The sequence below is a fragment of the Ictalurus furcatus genome, chromosome 2, assembly GCF_023375685.1.
Source record: "Ictalurus furcatus strain D&B chromosome 2, Billie_1.0, whole genome shotgun sequence".
Lineage (NCBI taxonomy): Eukaryota > Metazoa > Chordata > Actinopteri > Siluriformes > Ictaluridae > Ictalurus > Ictalurus furcatus.
In genome coordinates, this window is record NC_071256.1 from 32453342 (window position 1) to 32475729 (window position 22388).

The 22388-nt window shown below is 39.2% G+C and overlaps 1 protein-coding gene across 1 annotated transcript; it reads left to right on the forward strand.

Annotated features, from left to right (window-relative positions):
* Positions 1-256: 256 nt before the first annotated feature.
* Positions 257-21278, forward strand: slc6a16a (solute carrier family 6 member 16a). The gene is made up of 12 exons (XM_053615155.1): positions 257-564; positions 8868-9099; positions 9198-9355; positions 10037-10163; positions 11709-11884; positions 12215-12325; positions 14359-14600; positions 14699-14879; positions 16576-16777; positions 16868-17027; positions 17523-17685; positions 18373-21278. Exons 2-12 carry the CDS (start codon positions 8868-8870, stop codon positions 18703-18705), a joined length of 2085 nt encoding a protein of 694 aa, XP_053471130.1. The 5' UTR covers positions 257-564; the 3' UTR covers positions 18706-21278.
* The last annotated feature ends 1110 nt before the right edge of the window (positions 21279-22388 follow it).

Here is a 22388-nt window from a genome sequence, read left to right on the forward strand (position 1 = left end):
AACCCGCAGCCCTGGAGGTGCAAGGCAAATATATTAAGCTTCCAAAGTTGGACCCTTGATAGTACCACTCCAGTACCTTTATTTCTGTGTATTGCATGAAATATTAGCCTACATGCGTATTAATACCTTTGGCATTTAATAGCTTACATGTTTGAGTTTCTGGATGATAATAATAACAAATCGTTTCATGTCTGCTAAATGCGGTCAAAAAAGCTCAAAGTTAACTGTGTCGAAATTTCTTGGGATATTCGTAGACCAGGCAACTCTGTGGACGGCTCGCGAAGGAGGCGTGGTTTCGCACAGCACACACGCGCACGCGGTCCCCTTAGTGAAGCCCCAATGAGCGGTCAGAAACGCGCACTAGGGCTTAAGGTTTCATTACAGTGTAGAGTTATTAGTTAGTTTAGTTTAGTTTAGTTTAGTTAGAAACCCGACAGAAACGTGGCGGTGAGAACTGAACGTCTGTCCGCGGTGACTTCTGCGTGTTCAGGCAACACAGAGAGAAAATAAAGCAAGGGAGAGGAACAGCTCTACTCCCCCTCCCCAAAAACAAGTTCTCATAAGGTAACACTACATTTCTACATTTCTTCTCTCCATGCATTACAGGAGCACAAGTCTGCGTGTTGAGCATTAGACATGTGCACATGTAAAGAACATGTAAAGAACCTGTTGTGTTAGTGGTGTAGCTTGTTTCTGGAAGATCTAAATGAACCCGAGGGATTTTCTGCTTTTCCTTTGCCAGAGTGAACACGTTTCCATGTTTCCACGTCTGTGCTTGAGCACTGCTTGTCCTGCAGGCGGTGGTGGAAGTGTAAACTCCAGTTTAGTAACTCTGTGTACAGTATATTTCCTCAGGTGTAAACTACTGATCTGCATACACCTGGGCAAAAAAAAAAAAAAAGACAAAAAAATGGGGGGAAAAAATAGTAAGCATTTGATGGTCTTAACAGCAAAACAACAAATCAGGACATTAGCAAGAATGAACAAAATCTTTAAATGTTTAAGCCTTGTGGGTAAACTTGCAGACAGCCTTTTGTTTTTATTTTTTATTTTTTCATTCTATTTCCTTTTTTTGAAACTTTTTCATTTTGTACACCTATAAGCCTACATGTTTTAGTTTGAATCTTACATCAAACATTTTAATTTTGTGAACAAGACTTGTGTGTGTATGTGTGTGTGTGTGTGTGTGTATGTGTGTGTGTATATATATATATATATATATATATATATATATATATATATACACTCACATATTAGAAACATTTTAAATAATATATATATGTGTGTGTGTATGTATGTATGTGTGTGTGTGTGTGTATATATATATATATATATATATATATATATATATATATATATATATAAAATAGACTTTTTTTTTTTTATTATTTGGTTTGTCTCCCAGGGCAAGCTTTTATAGTACTTTAGAAATGTACAGTCATTAAAGCAGATTTCACAGATTTTTATTTATTGTTGTGTAATTTTCTATGGGGAAAAAATGCACCATTTTGCAAAACATTTCCAAGTCCAAGCTGTTCTTTGATTTTGTTCTTTAGGGGAAACTTTCTTTAATAGCTTGTGTTGACCCTTACAACAGCGGGGTTCCCTTTCAGAGCAGGTTCCTCAGGAACTTCTTTGTTCTTTTTTTAAAAAAAAAATATTATTAATTATAAAAGTTAGTCAAGTCAATTTTGCGATTTAATTAATTTAATTAAACTGGAATTTCATTTATATATATTTTTGATTTGCATAATTTTGTAGGGGAAAAAATGCACCATTTTACAAAACATTTCCAAGTCCAAGCTGTTCTTTGATTTTGTTCCTTAGGGGAAACTTTTTTTAATAGCTTCTGTGTTGAACCTTACAACAGCAGGGTTCCCTTTCAGAACAGGTTCCTCAGGAACTTCTTTGATCTTAAAAAAAAAAAAAAAAAAAAATCTATTTCATTATAAAATTAATCAAGTCAGATGATCAATTTAATTAATTTCATTCAAAGCAGAATTTCATTTGTATGTGCCGAATTTTGTGGGGAAAAAAATGCACCATTTTTACAGAGCATGTCCAAGTCCAAATTGTGCTTTGTATATGGAAAGGGTTTTTTTTATTTTTATTTTTTTTATAGCTTCTGTGTTGAGCCTATAGAACAGCGGGGTTCCCTTTCAGAGCAGGTTCCTCAGGAACTCCTTTTTATTGTTTCATTGAACTTGGATAATCGTAGAAGCAGTAAAGTCCCATTTATAGTTTAAGTAATTTAGAGGTATCGGTCATTAAAGAAGAATTACAGTGATTTTTCTATTCTAGAGAAACTTTTCACGTCAAAATTGGTCATAATGGTAGTGATGGGAACAAGGTTTATAGGGGCATCAGTAATTTGTGTAAGGAGTGTTGATACTCTTAAAGATGCAGCTTTTTCTTTTTTGTTTTTGGTGAAAAATCACTTTTAGGCTACTGCAAGTTCCAGTTCTCCAAAAATGTCCCTAAAGAATTGCACTAAAGGAGCGTTTCTTTACAAGCTTACACCAACCAGAATTCTATTTTAAAACCGAATGATTGGCATGCTATTGAATTTGGGTACATCACATATACAGACACAAAACCCGTAGAGTTCCTCAAAGCCATCTAGCTGCATTACATTTAAAGAATGCTTCTATTTCTTAAATCTTATTTTCTTAGTTGACTTTTTAGATATTCCATCCATAAATCACATTTGTGATTATATAAATCACAGGTTGTGTGTTTACTGGATGACCTTAAATATTAAGATGTATATTTTACTGTCACGTACGTTACCGGTCAAAAGTTTGGACATGCTAGATTGGATATTGATAATGGCTTGTTGGTCTTCTAAGACAAATGTAAATAGCTAAGTTAAAGTCCATGGATACATTTTATTTCTGAGTTAAAATGAACTGTGGTTTAGGTTTCATCTTAAGCAAGTATTTTAAATTAAATTGTTCCCCCAAACAAGTGCTTCTCATTGAGAACGTAGGAGAAGCAGTGAGGTGCTCGGGCTGTTCGGGAACTTGAAGAAAAGTCTCCTGGGTGAAACTCCTCATGAAGCTGATTGAGAAGATAATAAGAGTGTGCAGCATTTCATGAGGAATACTGTTAAGAATGTAATATAATTTAGTTTTGATTTCACTTAACAGTTATATCCTCCTTAAAACATAAGATAAAATAGCAGAAAGTTTAAAAAAAAAAAAAAAGCTGGTGTGTCCAGACTTTTGACTGGCTGGTTGTGTGTGTGTGTATAGCCATGTTGCAATTATGTGTACAATAGCCTTTATCCTGGTTTATAATATTATCATGATATTACAGGGTGTCCCACAAGTCTCCATACGCAGGGGACTATGTTTGCCAGCACTACATCGGTTGTGCCTTCATCAGTGGATGTTCTTGTACGTCCACTCCTCAAGTGGTCCGCAACGCTTCCAGCCTTTTTGAATTTGTTAATAATGTTGGCAACAGTGTCGTGTTTCATTTGTCCTGTTTCATGCTAAAGTCCATTGCAATATTGCGACGACTTCCCGATCCAGCCGTGAAAATGAGTTCAGTACCTTCTCCTTTTGTCAAAGGCATTCATAAAGGCTGTCTGGAACAAATATATATTAGGGATGCACCGAATGTTCGGCAACCGAAATTATTCGGCCGAAAATAGCAAAAAAAGCATTTTCGGTGTTCGGCCGAAATAAATTTGACAGAACAATGACGTTTTTGATGACGCGACCAAATAGCCTAGCAACCAGAGTGAGACACGCGAATGTCACGACCTCGATGAGGGGGCGCACGCATGCACGAGCTACGTGCACGAGCTACGTGCTCTTCGGATGTTGACGGAAGTTTACTGTGGACACGTGCGTTTTTGTTTTGTTTCTGTTCCGGGGTATTCTGTCACGTCGCGAGACGTAAGGGAGTAGAGTACGGAAGCAGGTAAAGACGTATTTATTTAAGGGCAGGCAGACAAATCCAAATAGTAATCCAAAAAAAGTAGTCAAGACAGGCAAAGGGTTATCGGGCGACCGGCAAACAGGCATAAATGGGGCAAAGCAGGAATCAGAGTCGCGGTCACAGAAAACAGGGTCACAACACAAAACGAGAAACATGAAGTAGTACTATGGACTGGGAGCGGAAACACCAGCGGGGACTAAATGAACTAATCTATAGTTTAAACTAACGAAATCTATCAAGGAACATAACATTAACAACGTATCTAACTATACTATATCTACTGTAATACTCTGCGAGGTGTACAGGGACGCGAGCGGTATATATCCCCAATATAATCAGACGTATAGAACCCAATAGAACCATTTATCGCACTCTCGTCAATGCACTTTTTAGTTGTAGGCTACAGAGTGTTCCATTCTTTCAGCAGTCAGTTATAGATTAACATAGTCTATTCAAGGGGGGCTCAAAGATGACCACATCAAAATATTTGTATTTTACTCATTTATTTATTTAAAGTTATATTGTGCCTTGTTGGTAGCCTATGCCTGCTGGAATGAAAAAAAAATGTTCAGTGTTAAATAAATATTTTGAAATTGTAGTTTTTGTAATAGATTTTTTTCGTTGAAAAGCAAGACAAAATAGTAAAAAGCACATTTTGTCTATTTGATTTATGCAATGGTGAAAAAAATGGCAAAATAAACGTGAAAAAACGTGTTCGGTATTCGGCCTTCGGATTTCGGCCAAGTTTTTCATTATATTCGCCTTCGGCCAAGAATTTTCATTTCAGTGCATCCCTAATATATATAATACAAGTATGAAACATTTTGGAAGATCTTTTGCTAATAGACATCCTGTATATTTAACCAAGTACATGCTTGAACATAAATATTACTGTTCTGAACAGCATATAAAACAATACCACACTGGATCTTTTGACTTTTTAGGACCATACATCTAAAGGCAATCCTAAATAAATTCACAAATCAAAATAAGTTGCGAGTCGGTTGCATCTTCCATGGTTGTTAAAACACTTGGGAGACACCGCACACAGGTTTTTAGTCTTTGGAAACCAACTGCACTGTAAAACCGGATAAGTTCATTTAACTCAAAAAAATTTGAGAAAACTAATTACCTCAAAATATTTAAGTTGATAAATCAATTTCTTTAAGCCAAATACACTTAAATATAACAAAAATTGAACTCAAACTTTGTCATTTAAAATAAATTTTTGTTATATTTTTAAGTGTATTTCGCTTAAAGAAATTGATTTATCAACTTAAAAATTTTGAGGTAATTAGTTTTTCTCAAAAAAATTTTGCGTTAAATGAACTTATCCGGTTTTACAGTGTGAATAAAAAGTTCTCTATACAAAGTGACCTCTTCTGTAGGGTCCACAATAAATGTGTAGGTTTAAGTCTTATTATGAATGCTTGTAAATATCTCTTTGTTTTATGCACCTTAAAAGTTCTTCAGAAGAAGAATTTCTGTTCAACTGCTTTAACCTCCGATTCCTGTTCTAGGCTGACAGGAGAGGAAGTCGATGTAGTTTTCTGCCGTTGTAGCTTATCTGCTTAAAGGTTTGATGTGTTGTGCATTCTGAGATGCTTTTCTGCTCACCACGGTTGTAAAGAGTGCCTGTTTGAGTTAGCCTTCCTGTCAGCTCGAAACAGTCTGGCTGTTCTTCTCATTTTGATTTGAATTGTTTATTGTGAATGTTATCTGAAGTTCTTGGCCAGTATATGCCTGGTTTTTATGCATTGCGCTGCTGCCACATGATTGGCTGATTAGATAATTATATGAATGTACGGGTGTACTAGTACATAATTCAAACTAGTAGACTAGATATTAGTTATATGAAATTTATTGTACGCAGTGAAATCATGTTTTTGAAGAGAAACTAAGAATATTTATGTAAAATGTTCTCTTAAATCTGACTGACCACGTATTCCCTTTGTTTTTCCTGTGTCCAGGGTTACATCATTAATGTGCCCTCTTTAGTAGATCATTCTCTACTAACGAAACGTTATAGATTGAATCTAGGCCTAACACAAAAAGAACACGCTGTTTCATGGACATGAGCCAAGTGGAAGTTGTTCGATCTCTGTTTTTATTGGTTTTAGATATTTATTTAGTGTGTGTAGCTGCTCAGATGATTTTTTGATCGAATGAAGAGGTCCTGGTGGCACGGTGGTACCTCAGTTAGCATTGCCACCTCACAGGGTCTCTAGTTTGATCCTGAACTGTTGGGGGGGGATTGGAAAGCTTTTAACCTTTTCCTTTAAGAATTGGAAAGATGCTGTGAAAGCTGAGAAAAGTAAGATGATGAAAGAGGAAAGTTTGACAGATAGGTTTCCATTCCATCGGGATGGAAAGGCAGCTGAGTGATATAAGGAATGTTGCACTGTCACAATGTTCTCCAATAACTAGTGTGTATGCTGTTGAATCATTTCTGTACATGTTCCATGCTCACCGTTCTAAACACTGGTCAGTTGACAGGGCCGTATACAGGAATAGAGTAGAAGGGCTGTTTAGGAATTTGTGGGATCATGAAGAGAGGGAGGGAAGATAAGAACTGACTTGGTGTTTAATTACAAGAGGCATGACCTTCTCTGCTCTTACACCATTCACGTGAAGGTAATAAAAGGTTCCTACCAGCATAGCTCGCATCGTTGTAGTCTCCGCCCTCCTTTCCTTCATTTCTGTTCTTTCCATTATTAGCTTTCTGTTAGTCAGCCAAGGTAGTGTGATGTAACCCTCACTCTTACAACATCCCCCCCCCCCCTCCACCATGACGCAGCGACACACCCCCATCTCTCTGCCAGACAAGGTTAGGGTTTTTTCCACTCTTACACACGTCCAGTGTGTAGGAAATCTCAACCTGCTCGGGCCACTGATTCAGTTTGATTTCAACAGATTTTTGTAATTGTAAGTGATTTCTTTATGGATCTAAACTTTTGATTTCTAGTCAACATTAAGATTGTTTTTTTTTTTTTCTGCAGCAAGACAACTCGCACCTTTTTTTAGATATATTATTTTCTTACATCAAACCTAACTTAACTAGAGCTGGATGATGATGATGATGATGATGATGATAATACATACAATATTGAAATCGTTATAGATAATGTCTTGATATTGTGCTAAGTGTATACAACACTCACTAACAAGATCCTGAGTGGATGTGAAATCTATTTCTCTTGCAATTAAAAAGAAAAATACCCCCCCCCCTTTTTTTTTGTCCTGTGGTGATTTTTATAAACTTGTATATCATTTTTTTTTTCCATGATGTGAGGTTATATGTGTTCAAATATTGTTTTTATGCTTGCATGAGAAGAAGCACCAATTCCCAAGGATGTGATATGAGCAATAGAGGAATCTTTTGTAAGCAACCTTTTGTAGTTTTTAACTCCTTTTTTTTCTGTAGATAGGTAAGAGAGAAAAGAAACTATTATGAGATGAGGATGAATATGATATGATCTTGTTTCATATGATACATAAGTCCATTTATGGTAAAAGGGGGGAAAGGATGGTCTGTGTTTATCAGGTTTGTTTGTAACCAGTCATGTATTTTACTCTTTGTTCTCTATATGATGAATAATTCATGTATGCTTCTATGTATATTCATGCAAAACTTAAGAACCCTTTGTAGCACTCTGAGGTGAACTTGGGTAAAAATAAGTTTTTTTTTTTAATGAAATAAATATTTGCTTGAGCACAAGTGTTCAAGTATTGGTAGTGACTTCTTGAAGAGAGACAAAAGTCCACCAAAGTCCCTTGTTAAATGCATTATTTTTTTCACTTAAAGTGTTTGTTTATACTGAAACTGTAAAGATACAGTAACATAAATTCCTTGCTATGGATAGGCAACTAACAAGACAACAGTTAGCAACAACCATCAATTTTCCATACTGCTTATCCTACACAGGGTTATAGGGGAACCTAGGGACACAAGGCGGGGGACACCCTGGACGGGGTGCCAACTCATCGCAGGGCACAACCGCACACCCATTCACACACTACAGACAATTTGGAAATGCCAATCAGCCTACAGCGCATGTCTTTGGACTGCGGGAGGAAACCTGAGTACCAGATGTGACCTATAAGTTGACCGTCCCTGCCCTAAAGAAAATCATGCACTTTTCGTCTAAAAGTGCATGATTTCTAGACTTGCTAGGGTTCGCTAACGGGCAACGAACACGTACCGTATCTCAGCTTCCTCGGTGAACATGTTTCAGCTAATCTCTGCTACGCACCAGCGTTGAGCTTCAACTTTTGCTCTCCTGTTCACAGAGACCCTTAAAATGTTATATGGGTCTGTGAAAACCCCGTTCTGCACAGTCCTTGACTGTGACTCTAATACGTTAAATAGGTGATAGAGAGAGGCCGTGTGGGATTCTGCGCTTCACATGGGATTACTTTACTGCACGTTATTTAAAGAGCAAGAAAAGCAAAGTTCTTCACATGATCCTCCTGGGGAGGGAGAGAAGGGATGAAGGAGGTGAAGGAAGAAAAGCCATTTAGGAAGAAATCACGGACTGAAAGGATTAGCCTAGAAGGTAACTCTCAAAATGAGAGATCCAGGTATTTACTTAATGCTCCCTACAGCATATAAGGGACCTTCAGCAGTGGAAGTATTTGCACAAGGAGGCACCATGAGGGCAGATCAGACCATTTGGGAATTTTAACACGCATGCAATTTGACATTACATAATCCATAATCACTGAGTAAACACTTCATGCAGTTCTCCCTTTTAGCTGCTCTGAATATTGGCCCTTCCCACATCCCTTTTAACGGGATTCGCATTTAACAGTGAACTATAATTATATGTAATAACCGCTAGTGTTTACTGTCAGTTATTGTAATGTATATTAAATTACTGTTTGTTCAAATCACTTATGTAAACTCCTCTTTTTTTTAGATGGAGAAGCCCCCATTGCCTATCGATGATGTTCCTGGGATGGGTGACGGGCAATCAGTGATGACGCTGGTGTCAGGGGGAGGGGCAGAGCCTGACGGAGGGGTGGGGCAGGGGGAGGAGGAGCGTCCCGCATGGGACAGTAAGCTACAGTACGTCCTCGCCCAGGTGGGCTTCAGCGTCGGGCTCGGCAACGTATGGCGCTTCCCGTATCTCTGTCACCAAAACGGAGGAGGTACATATGGTTTGAGAGAATCATTCGGAGTTATAGAAGACAGTTGCTTCAATGCCTTGATGTTTATTTAGTCATTTCTCTTGTCTCTCTATTTACAGGGGCGTTCCTGTTGTTGTATGTGATGCTGCTGCTGCTGATTGGAGTTCCTCTGTTTTTCATGGAGCTGGCTGCGGGTCAGAATATTCGTCAGGGCAGCATCGGTGTCTGGAAGCACATCTCGCCACGCCTCGCTGGCATCGGCTTTTCCAGCTGTGTGGTAATGCATATACACGTCCACATGCACACACACACACGAGAGAAACGCTCGAATAAGAAAGCTTATTCGAGCTGAATTGAACTTTCTGTAATGGATGCTTTGGTTAGAGTGTTGCTGGTCCATACAGTTGTTTGTTCTCCCATTTGTATAGCATTGGTGGGTTTTTATTTTGAGTAGATCATTTTTTGAGAGCCGCTAGTATACTGTACGAATACTTCTTCTTTTTTTTCTTTTTTTTAATCACTGACTATACCTTTAATGTCATAGCAAAATACATTTAGGTTAATTAAGCACATTTTCCTCATCAGTTTGCAAATTAGTTTTTTGTTTTTATTTTGCATTCTATTCAGAATATGAGCAGCAGCATGATTTTTGAATTTTCAATCTTGTAATATTTCAATATTTTGTCATATTGTTGGTCTTTAATATGGCAGATTCCTTCTAGCTAATGATCTTGCTAAAATTAGGGGTGTGTGTGTGCCCCATCAGTAACTTGAGATCAGCATTTCTAAAGTTGCCAGGCATACTTACTGGTAGAGTGTGTGTGGGGGGGATTTGCTGTTTTTTTTTAATATAATAAAAAACACCAAAAATTATTTTTCATACTATTATGCAATCCCCTAATCACCCCCTTCTCTCTCTCTCTCTCTCTCTCTCTCTCTCTCTCTCTCTCTCTCTCAGGTTTGTTTCTATATGGCTCTGTACTACAATGTGATTATAGCCTGGGCTCTGTTTTACTTGGGAAGTTCCTTCCAGTACCCATTACCATGGCAACAGTGTCCCATAGAACCCGGCAGTAACCATACAGGTACATTTGAAGTAAATATTTCAATCAAGAAAAACGGACGTTTGTTCATGTCTGTACTGACATTATCTTGTTTTGTTCTCATGCTGCCTTTTGACGTTGGTGTTGAAACAGCCATCGCTCTAGGCCTCACTGCAGGGATGCTATAATTACATGACCGATGGTGGCATGCAGCCATGTAAACATTGCTAACTATAGCACACAGCTACCGTGAAGACAAGAAAGAAGTCATATAATTTAACTCACAACAAAGCGTTACTTCGATCATGTTGTTGGTTAATGAATCAACACAGATGGTCAACTCAGATAATTGTCTTTGTAGTAACATGCCTACCAGTTAGTACGCCTCTATTCTGTTTAATATAGCCAAGTGCATTATGGGTGCTCATCTTCTAAGCTTTACATGATTTCATTGTTAGGTTTTTAGACCTTTACAGTCAGTAGGGTGTTTTATTTTTATAGTATAATTGTATAATACTGGATGTGGGGGTGACGCAGTAATGCACCTGTTAGCATTACTTCATTGTGGTTCTTTTTTTTTTAATATGTTTTGTGTGTTTTCCTCATGTTCACCTGGGGTTCCTCCAGGTTCTCCAGTTTCCTCCCACCTTCAAAATACATGCCAGTAGGCAGATTAGCAACACTAAAATTGGTCCTATGTATGAATGTCTGTGTGCATTGTGCCCTGCAATGGACTGGTATCTAATACAGGGTGTATTCCCAATTCAAACCCAATGTTCCCAGGATAGGCCTCCAGATCCAAAACAACCCTGATCAGGATAAAACACTTCATGAAGATGAATGAATGAATCACTGGATCTGTCCATTTTCCACACAGTTTATTTTACACAGGGTCATAGGGAGCCTGGATCCTATCCCAGGGACTCGGGGCACAAGGTGACCATAGACAGGGTGGCAATCCATCGCATTACACAATCACACACACACACACACACACTATGGACAATTTGGAAATGCCAGTCAGCCTACATGGGGGAGGAAACCCCTGAAGCACAGGGAGAACAATCAAACTCCACATATACAGAGCGGAAGCAAGGATCGAACCCCCAACCCTGGAGGTGCAAGGCAAACATGCAAAACGACAAATACAAAAAAAACTCTCTTACTGGATCGTAGTGGGATTTGTAAAAACACAGAGCATCCCATCTAAAAATTCTGATTAGAATTTTATTGGTCACGACCATAAACAGTACGACATGCAGTGAAATGATTTTTCTGACTGTCCGTGACATAAAATAGAATTTGCAGTACCAGAATATACTTAGATAGAAAACGATAATATAAGGAATATAAAAGATAGGTGGCAGCAACAGTATGATTATATTCAGAATAAAGTGCAGATATGTGCAGTTGTCTGTGCGATATAATGCTGTGCAACATCAACATAAAGTACATGCAGCAATGAGTAACAAAATTATGGAGAACAATGTTCCCTTTAGAGAGGTTTATAGCCTTTGGACATATAAGCTGTTTGAATATCTGGTAGGTGACACTCTCACTCTCTCTCTCTCTCTCTCTCTCTCTCAGTGAAGGAGTGTGCTGCCAGCTCTCCTACCTCATATTTCTGGTTCCGTAAGGCACTTGATATCTCTGACTCAATTGATCAATCTGGAGAGTTTAATCCTGTCATAACCGGTTGCCTGCTTGCAGCCTGGGCTATAGTCTGTCTCGCCATGATCAAGGGCATCAAGTCCTCAGCCAAGGTACAAACTGTTAACACGGTAACACAAGCACACACACACACAAACAAACTCGTTTGTCCATGTTTGCAGTTGTCACATGTAAATTGTCTCACCTGTGCCCTTGGGATATCTAGTGTCAATATTTTTTTATGTGCTAATGTTCTAATGCAGATGTACATACACACTGATTTATGTATCAATGTTAGCAGTCGGAGATTACCAAATCTTTAAACCAGTGCCCTTAGATTATACAAAACGACCGCATTTCTAACTCGTTACACGATTAACGTCATGTATTCAGACGACAATTATCGCTCCAACATTAATCGTGTTCTCTTTTTGTACTTGCAGGTGATGTACTTCTCCTCGATTTTCCCATATGCTGTGCTCTTCTGTTTTCTCATCAGAGGTCTGATGCTGGATGGAGCCATCGAAGGACTCGCCTACATGTTCTTCCCTAAAGTGAGTAAAGACTGAACACCCAAGACTAATATGACTGTGTTTTGTAGAATATAAGATGTGTTTTTGGCTTCAAGCGAGTACTCAGACTAGGGCTGGGCAATATGATGATATAATATCAATATACAGTTTGGTTCATAAATATTTGCACATTGACAAAGTTATTGCTATTTTAGCTGTATACAACTGTTTATTGCAGGTGAAATTAAATAATGTATTAAGGTATGTGCCCAATGGGAATTAAGGACTCTCAGATGTAATTTGAGGGTATTTACGTCCAAATCTGGTGAACGGTGTAGGAAGTTTTAATATGTGGTGACCCCTTTTTAAGGGACCGAAAGTAATTGGACTAACTAACAATCATGTGTTAAATTGTCATTTTTAATACTTAGTATTGCAAATCCTTTGCTGTCAATGACAGCCTGAAGTATGGAAACCAAAGACATCACCAGATGCTGGGTTTCTTCCCAGCTGCTGCTCCGTCAGGCCTTTACTGCAGCTGTCTTCAGTTCCTGCTTGTTCTTGGGGCGTTTTGCCTTCATTCAGCAAGTGAAATGCATGCTCAATTCGACCCAGGTCATGTGACTGACTGGCCATTGGAGAACCTTCCACTTTTCTGCCTTAAAAAGTCTTGGGCTAGTTTCGAAGTATGCTTCGGATCATCGTCCATCTGCGGAGTGCTATCCAATGAATTTTGAGGCATTTGGCTGAATCTGAGCAGATAATATATCCCTATACACTTCAGAATACATCCTCCTGCTTTTGTCAGCAGTCACATCATCAATAAATACAAGTGAACCAGTTCCACTGGCACTCATACACGCCCATGTTATAAAATGAGGTGGTATGCGTCATTTCTTGAGCAGTTCCTTCCGTACGTTTCTCTTCCCATCATTCTGGTACAAGTTACTGTTTGACTTATCTGTCTTAGAAGTACATAGGCCAATTATAATCTGATCTTCTTGTTTTGGGGTTTTACCAGTGGTTTACATCTTATGGTAAACTCTCTGTAGTTAGTCTTCTCTAGATTGTTGACTTTGACACCGATACGCCTTCCTCCTGGAGGGTGTTCTTGAAATGGCCAACTGTTGTGAAGGGTTTTTTCCATCACCAGTGAAAGAACCTTTTTGTCGTTCACCACAGTTTCCGAGTTTCCGTGGTCTTCTGGGACTTTTGGTGTTCCTGAGCTCACTAGCGTGTTCTTTCTTTCCAAGAGTAGATTTTAGCCACACACCTCTCTGATGGGTATGTTTTGATTTTTCAGCCTAATGATGGCTTGCTTCTCTGGCAGTGACAGCTCTCTGGACTTAACAGCAATAGATTACAAATGCAAACGCCACACTTGAAATCAGCTCTAAACCTTCTGTCTGCTTGTAAGTGGAATAATGAGGGAATAGCAAATACCTGGCCATAGAACAGCTGAGCAGCCACCTGTCCAATTACTTTACCTTTAATATTTGTCATATCGCCCACTCCTGGCTGTATACATACATACAGTAGCAATGTACACTTTTACATCAGGCTAATATTATCAGCGCCTGGCTTTGCCTTCATGTGTACTTTTCCATTCAGGTGAACTGGCTTTTTTTAGGCTAATTATATTTACATTCAGTCTGACCACTCCTGGCTTTAAATAGCCTAAACAAGTACCTTAAATGCTGGAATCGAGAATAATTTATTTACTTCTTGGGTTTGTTCAAATGACAAGCTTTGCTTACAGTGTTCAATTGACTCATTTATTTATACGTGGAGGCATTAGGCCACGTTCATTTAAAAATCGGACTAGAGATTTATTTTTTTTAAAAACATCATTGTGAGAGTGAACAGGCTTGGGGTTAAACACAAGTCTATATCTTAATCCTTATAATCCTTATAAATTCGTCGTAATATCATAGTACGTTTATACCATGTGATGGTCCATTCCACATTGAAACTGCATTCTCTGGTAATTCTCAGAACCTAGTTTGTTATAGCAGGATTTGTCTTTCTTGTATGATATTTGAACTGCCACAGCTAATTCTCAGTGTTTGTCTCAGTTAGAGATCTGGCGTGAGGTGCAGGTTTGGCGGCAGGCTGCCACTCAAGTTTTCTTTGCTCTCGGTCTGGGCTACGGATCTGTGATTGCTTACTCCTCCTACAACCCAATCAACAACAACTGCCACCGGGATGCCCTCATGGTTTCCGCCATCAACTTCATGACCTCAGTCCTGGCCTCGCTCGTCGTCTTCACGGTCCTCGGCTTCCGAGCCAAGAACATTGCCCTGGCGTGTGTTGCAGAGTAAGTGCGTGAGCAGGGTGTAATTATTTTGATTCTGTCAATCCCAATTCAATTAATTTGTGTCCTAGAGAGAAGACATTAATTTTCTTATCCTGCAGGAATGTGAGTAAAATGTCAGAGCTGGCAGCTTCAGGAACAGCTCCGCACTGGTGGCCACGATTCAATATGTCCGACCACAGATCCGTGGAACTAAAGGATTACCAGGAGTGGTACACCCATTATGGGAGCTCGCTAGGCTCAAACATCACCAATTGTGACGTGGAGAGAGAAATGAACAAGGTTTGTGTATGCACGAGTGAGATTTCTTAGATTCTAGAGCGCGTGGAGATGATTGCATCATCACTGGCCTGGAAAAAATCCCAGTCAGTCACTTAACATCCTAGCATTCTGTTCTTCACTTAGTTTCACCTCACATGAAGCTTTCATGAATCCAAAATTCAGCTCTTCACACAATACTACGGCATAAATCCTGCTGTAATCGATCTATTATTTTTATATCATTATTAAATCCATTTATTTATAATAAATATAAGTTTATGGACCAAGACACGTTGTGGTCACCAACCCAAAGTTGATTCTTTTCCAATCAAAATAAGTCCAATAATGTTTTATTTCTTTTATACCACAGCAATTTGCAGACACTGACACACTCCTATTTATTAAAGAATGACACATCATACATTTGATCCATTTATAATTACATTTAATGTTGTCAACCAAACATGTTAATTCCTTTTATCATTTACATTATAGCAACTATAAAAGGTCATTCCCTCACCACTCTTTTTTTTTTTTTTTTTCCCCTCTCTCTTGAAGTTAATAAGACAAAATAAAAATTGCAGCTAAAAATGCATTTAACCAAGAAACTGCAAAGAAAACTTATTTACAGTGTTCCCTCTGGTGGTCTCAAAGCAGTGACACTAGAGACTCCTAAAAATGTTAAATGCCTCACAGAAAACAAATGATTTTCATTCCAAGTATGTGGCAAATGCACCATATAAACCCTTGTGTAATTTGTTGAGATGACATTAAAACAAATGTTTTAATTAGAGGTCGACCAGTAGTGGATTTTACTAAGTTGGGCGGTACATACCTGCCGATAACCAATCAATGAAAATAGTGGTTAAGGCTTTGGGTTACTGATTGGAAGGTCGGGGGTTCAAGCCCCAGCACTGCCAAACTGCCACTGTTGGGCCCTTGAGCAAGGCCCTTAACACTCTCTGCTCCAGGGATGCTGTATCATGGCCGACCTGCACTCTGACCCAAACTTCATGACATGTTGGGATATGGGGACAGTGGTGGCTTGGCGCTTAAGGCTCTGGGTTACTGATTGGAAGGTCGGGGGTTCAAGCCCCAGCACTGCCAAGCTGCCACTGTTGGGCCCCTTGAGCAAGGCCCTTAACACTCTCTGCTCCAGGGGCTGTATCATGGCTGACCCTGCGCTCTGACCCCAACCTCCTAACATGCTGGGGTATGCCAAGAAAAGAATTTCACTGTGCTGTAATGTATATGTGACCAATAAAAATCATTATCATTATCACTCAAAGTAAAATATTTATAACGAAAATATACCGTACTGGCTGTAACATGAACATGTATTGTACTTTTTAAATGAAATAAATCTATAAATATTAATATATGTTAACTATTAATTAATATAAAAGTAAATAAAAGATATACATCCAAACCGAACCAAAAAGTAACACTCCAAGTAACAAATAAAAACCGAGAAATCCAGAATGAATCAAACAAACAACAATTTGTCTGTGATGGGTTTTATTTCGCCTCTAGAGACTGCTCTCTATTTGGAGCTAGTACTACTCTCTGCTCTCCGATGCTGTTATAGGAAATGAATCAATATCTTCTGACCAATCAGAATTAATTATTTAACAATGTTGTGGTATAATAGCTGACATTCACCTTGAATGTTTTACTAGGTTGCCCTAAACACTACACTGATCTTTGTCTTGCTCAGGGAGTGGAAGGGACTGGTTTGGCATTTATAGCATTCACTGAGGCCATGGCGCTGTTCCCAGGCAGTCCGTTCTGGTCCGCGTTGTTCTTCCTCATGCTCCTGAATCTGGGTCTGTCCACCATGTTCGGTACCATGCAGGGCATCCTCACGCCACTCATGGACAACTTTAAACTGTTGGGCCGCCACAAAACCCTGCTCACTGGTACATATACACACATGCACCGGCCATGATGGGCATACAGATATTTCCATGTTGTACAGACATGATATTGATGACATTTCTGGATTTCAGTGATAAGCTGTATCCTGGGCTTCCTGATTGGTCTGCTCTTCACTCAGCGTAGCGGGAACTACTTTGTGACCATGTTCGATGATTATTCTGCCACTTTGCCGCTGATGGTCGTCGTCATCTTTGAGACGATCAGTGTAGCATGGATCTACGGTGCTGATCGGTAAGAATTTTTATCCAAAATCACAGTAGCATATATCCTGATTACTACAGATAAGGAAATCACATTTTACTGTACTGAGAAAAGAACCGGAAACCTGTTTTGTTCTAAAGATGAGATATGAACGTAAGTCTTACCTAAGCACTGTTCTCCAGCTTTCCAACACTTGCCATTCTGGTTGCATACACCTTCTTGAAGGTTTTGTAGTCTCCAGATGTGCAAACAGACTCCCAGATAATCGCATACCCTTTCCTCTGAGAAAGAAGCCTCGTCATTAACGGGGGGAAATGTTTACAGGTTTAGAGCTTCATTTAGAAAAACGCTTACCGACAGCACTGCTCTTAGACTTCCATTTTAAGTGAGTTTCGTATAAGTTTGTTTGTCTGAATTCTTGGCATAGTAATTGCATCTACACTATAGATGCAGATTATATATTAATCCATCATGGATCGTATGTTTAGTGGTATTGTTCATTCCTTTATTCTGTTCTCCTGTCAGGTTTCTGGACGATGTGGAGGTGATGTTGAAATGGCGCCCTCCAGCGATCTATAAGTACATGTGGAAGTATGTGTGTCTGCTGGCTATGATGGGTCTGCTGACTGCCAGTGTGCTGCGCATGTTCTTCAAGTGGCCCACTTACACAGCGTGGGACCACACCACGGTAAAACACACAGCAGCTTCATGTAATTGCCGTCACTCTGCAGAATGACTTAAACTGGGATAAATAGTTAAAAGCTATACTTGTTGCTATACGATTTGTATTTAAGAACCACTTTTGACTTTTTTTTTTTTCTTTCTTTTTTATACAGTATTATGTGTAGTTTATTAAATCTCACCAAAAATGGTGGTACTTAAGAACTGAGACACAGAGACCTTGTTTGCGTCTGGTCTGATTATCTTTGGATAAATTGTCCACATGAAATTGCATTTATGAACGCATCCGATGTATTTAGACCGTTCAAATCCACTTTAGGATGTCTGAGATGCCTTTTAGTCACATGCATAAGCCACATTTGGAAAACCCGTGTATAACACACATAGTCTGTGACTGCCCAAGTTAGTGCCTTTTTAAATACATTGTTAAACCCTGTAAACTCCTGGAACCTGTCCGTTTGTTGGGTCTGTATTTTGTGTTTTTATATTTTGGTACCTTATAACTGCATGATTGTTCTGAATTTCCATTTGAAGTGTTGAGAACTTGAGGATTCATATTGTGTACCATCAAATGGTACACAGTTGGTCAAAATTGGGAGCTTTCTTTTGCGTCTTCATCAGTTCAGTTAAGATGCTGTGTCTGATTATGCATGCGTAATTAAGTGATTTCAGTTTCTGACTTTCTGTCTCGAAGGGGTCTGAGAGCAGCTTGGGATACCCAGGTTGGGCCTTGGTGATGCTTGCGTTGCTTATCATCACCGCCTTTCTTCCAGTGCCTGTTGGCTATGTGCATTCCCTCCTCACCCATAAGCATGGCCAATCACAGGCAGAGGGAGAGGCTGAGCATCACAGAGAACGATACTCCAAGTGTAGTACCACCGAGCCAGAACTCAACAACCATCACGCTCCTCCGGATGAGGACGGCAGCCGACCCCGAAGCACCTTCCTGCCCGTGGCTGCAGATCACTACAGGCTTCTCTCACAACAGGAAGACGGGGAAGAGGAGGAGGATGACACAGAACTGTAATAAAGGTGGACAAGAAAAACAGTGTACTGGAGAAGCAGTTAGACATGAAATGGCTGAACGGGACGCTGGAGTGTCTAACAGACAGTTGCCAAGGCGACTGTGCTTACAGTGTCATTTTAAAGATTAGGTATAGAGAGTTAGTAAATGCTAAAATGGACTGAAATAGAACAAAATCTCAAATTTTGAGAAGAATCAACACAATCCCGTTATCATGGGTTAGAAACCAAACAGGGGTTGGATGTACTGATGACATCCTTGATACTGAAGCATTGAGGCGTGTGTCAAAAATTCAATAAGTTCAACACTGTATCAGTGCTTTTTTTTTTCCTTAGCCATAAACACATCACCACTGATTTCACGATGCTTTGTTTTGGCACAAGCACGGGACTGCTTTGGAAACTGATTCAAAAGAAAAGCAAACCTTGCAAAACAAAAAAAAATTATTGATAATCTCACGGGCAAAATCAACAAGCACTATTAATCTCTCGCATTTTACAGTTCAGTTAATCCCACATGAGGTTTGTCTATGAACTAATAGGTGAGGAACTTCTCTGTAAATGGCTTCAATGTAAATTAATAAGTATGTTAGTGTTGCTCAACAGGTTCACTGTATATAGATGTAATCTAGCATAGATGTATGCTATATCTTTATACAGGATTATCATTATAATAGTTTTATTATTTAAAAAGATAATAATATTGTAGTACTTTTGTCAAGTCCCCAGGCTCCCTGTGTAGGATAAGCGGTGCCGAAAATGGATGAAAGGATGGTGTATATGGGCACATATGTAGTTTGTGTTGCACACAACTTACTTTATCCAGGGTTCCTCTGCAGGTCTTAAAATATCAGAAACACTATGACATTTAAAGCTGATGCTGGAGCTGGACGAATGTAGGCATGTGCGTATATTGTTGTCGAATACAATGGATAGCGAATCGACTTCTGTTCTTGGTATTGGAGCCATTCGAAGATTGTGGGTTCGAGTCCCACCAGTGTCGTTTGCTTTCTGGGGAGTGGTAGCTCAATGGTTAAGACACTGAACATTGAAAGGTCATGAGTTCCAATCCCAGCACCACCAACCTGCCAATGCTGGGCCCTTGAGCAAGGCCCTTAACCCTCAACTGCTCAGCTGTATAAATGAGATAAATGTAAGTCGGGATTTTGAACTAGGGTTCAAAATCCGTTGTGTTTAGACTCTTTTTTTCTGCACCAATACAGCCTCCCTAAAGCATATTGAATGTTATTATTATTATTATTATTAAAATATCCTTTATGATAGTTTTTTTTTTTTAAAGAAATATCAAGAAACCGAGTAAAAGGGTGCTTGGACCCCTAAAATCAATCTGGAAAAAGTCTTGAATTTTTTTTTACTTTTTAATTTTTTTTAAATAAAGAAGCAAGTGTCAAGACTCTTTTGTCTCAGATGTGAGCGAAGCATCAGTGTAAGCTATGCTGTGGGCACCTTCCCACCATTTTTTTGAAAGTATAAAAAAAAATTATTAATTTTTTTATGAGCTTCTGGCAGAATCTGATCCAAATGTTTTGGGGTTTTTTTAAATAAGTCTAACTCCGTTAGACTTATGTGCAGCTGTGTCATGGTGGTGTTATGCGAGTACTGAAAAACATACTGTATCAGTACACTGTGATCAGTACTGGGTACTCTATACTGTAAGTACTGTGCCAGTAGACATAGTTGAGTTTTTGTTTTCTGTTGCCAAAGATACCTGCCATTTTGCAGTTATAATAAATAATATAAGCCCTAAGGTTTTCAGTGTGAATGCAATGCTAGAGATACATGAACTGCAAGACCAAATCATCCTGAAACAATTTTATCATACAACCCTAATTCCGAAGAAACAAACATTATTTGATGTTTTACTTTGTGAATTTAATTTATTTTTGAAAATATACACTCATTTCAAATCTGATGACTGCAAGACACTCCAGAAAAGTTGGGACAGTCGACTGTTTACCACTGTGTAACATCACCTTTTCTTTTAATAACACTTTTGGACGCTGAAGACACCTTTTGGTTAAGTTTAGCAAGCGGAATTTTCCCCCATTCATCCATTATGCATTTCTGCAGCTGCGCAACTGTATGGGGCCTTTTGCGCTTCATAATGCGCCATCCATTCTCAATCGGAGAGAAGTCAGGACTGCAGGGAGGCCATGCTAGCACCCGCACTCTCTGCTTACGCAACAATGCGCTTGTAATCCGAGCAGAATGTGGTTTGGCGTTGTCCTGCTCTAGATGGCAGCGTATGTTGCTCCAAAATGTGTATGTATCTTTCTGCATTAATGGTGCCCTCACAGATGTGTAAGTTACCCATGCCATGGGCACTGACACACCCCCATACCATGACAGACACTGGCTTTTGGACCTGACGCTGATAGCTTGGATGGTCCTTTTCCTCTTTGGCCTGGAGAACACGACGGCTGTTTTGTCCAAAAACTATTTGAAATGTTGACTCATCAGACCACAAAACATGATTCCACTGTGCTACTATTCATCTCAGATGAGACCGAGCCCAGAGAAGTCGGCAGCGCTTCTGGACAGTGTTGATGTATGGCTACTGCTTTGCATAGTAAAGCTTTAACTTGCATCTGTGGATACAGCGGCGAATGGCATTGATCGACAGAGGTTTACCAAAATATTCCCAAACCCATGTCAGGATATCCATTACAGACTCATGACGGTTTTTAAGACCGTGACGTCTCAGGGATCGGCGATCACGCGCATTCAGGAGTGATTTTCAGCCTCGCCCTTTACACACAGACATTTGACTGGATTCCTTGAATCGTTTAATTATATTGTGCACCGTAGAAGGTGAAATGCCCAAAATCCTACTGATTTGTCTTTGGGGAATGTTGTTCTCAAAGTGTTGGATTATTCGCTGATGCATCTGTTGGCAGATTAGCGAGCCTCGACCCATCCTTGCTCTTGAAGGCCTAGGCCTTTTTTGGAGGCTCCTTATATCTTATGATTAGACGATTCCCTCACCTGTTTCACATCACCGCCTTATTTCAACTCATCATATCGCTATTAGTAATAAATTGCCCCATCCCAACTTTGTTGGAACATGTTGCATGCATCAATTTCAAAATAAACATTTATCTTCAAAAAACCATGCAGTTGATTAGCTAAAACATCAAATACCTTCTTTTATACACTTTTTTTTTTTTTGTTTAAGTACAAGTCAGAGTACATTTTACAAATCACTCCTCTTTCTTTTTATTAGCATTTTCCATACTGTCCCAACTTTTTCGGAATCGGGGTTGTACTTGTTTTTGACTGAAATATTGCAGGTATAGCAAGATAGCTTGTGCCTAATACAATCACCACAGGTGAGTCCAAGGATGAATCACAGAAAGGACTATAGTATAAAAATTCTGTGTATTGTTTACCCCCTCTTTGTACAAATCCTGCTAAAAATATCCAGCACTACACAAGCCGAGTTAACGTTGGCAGCTGTTAAGCACGGGATTGAGAATGGAGCCAAGAAATGTGCTAAGTCAGTGTGTAAAATCATTCTGAATGCACACTCACATTACTGTATGCTGAGCACACAACCTGAAACAGCAAGAGTGACACTATAACAAGCAGTGGGTCTAGCGTGCGCTTTCATGAACATCAGCGAATGACTATCAAGATTCTTTTCTAATATTAAGTAATGTTTTAATA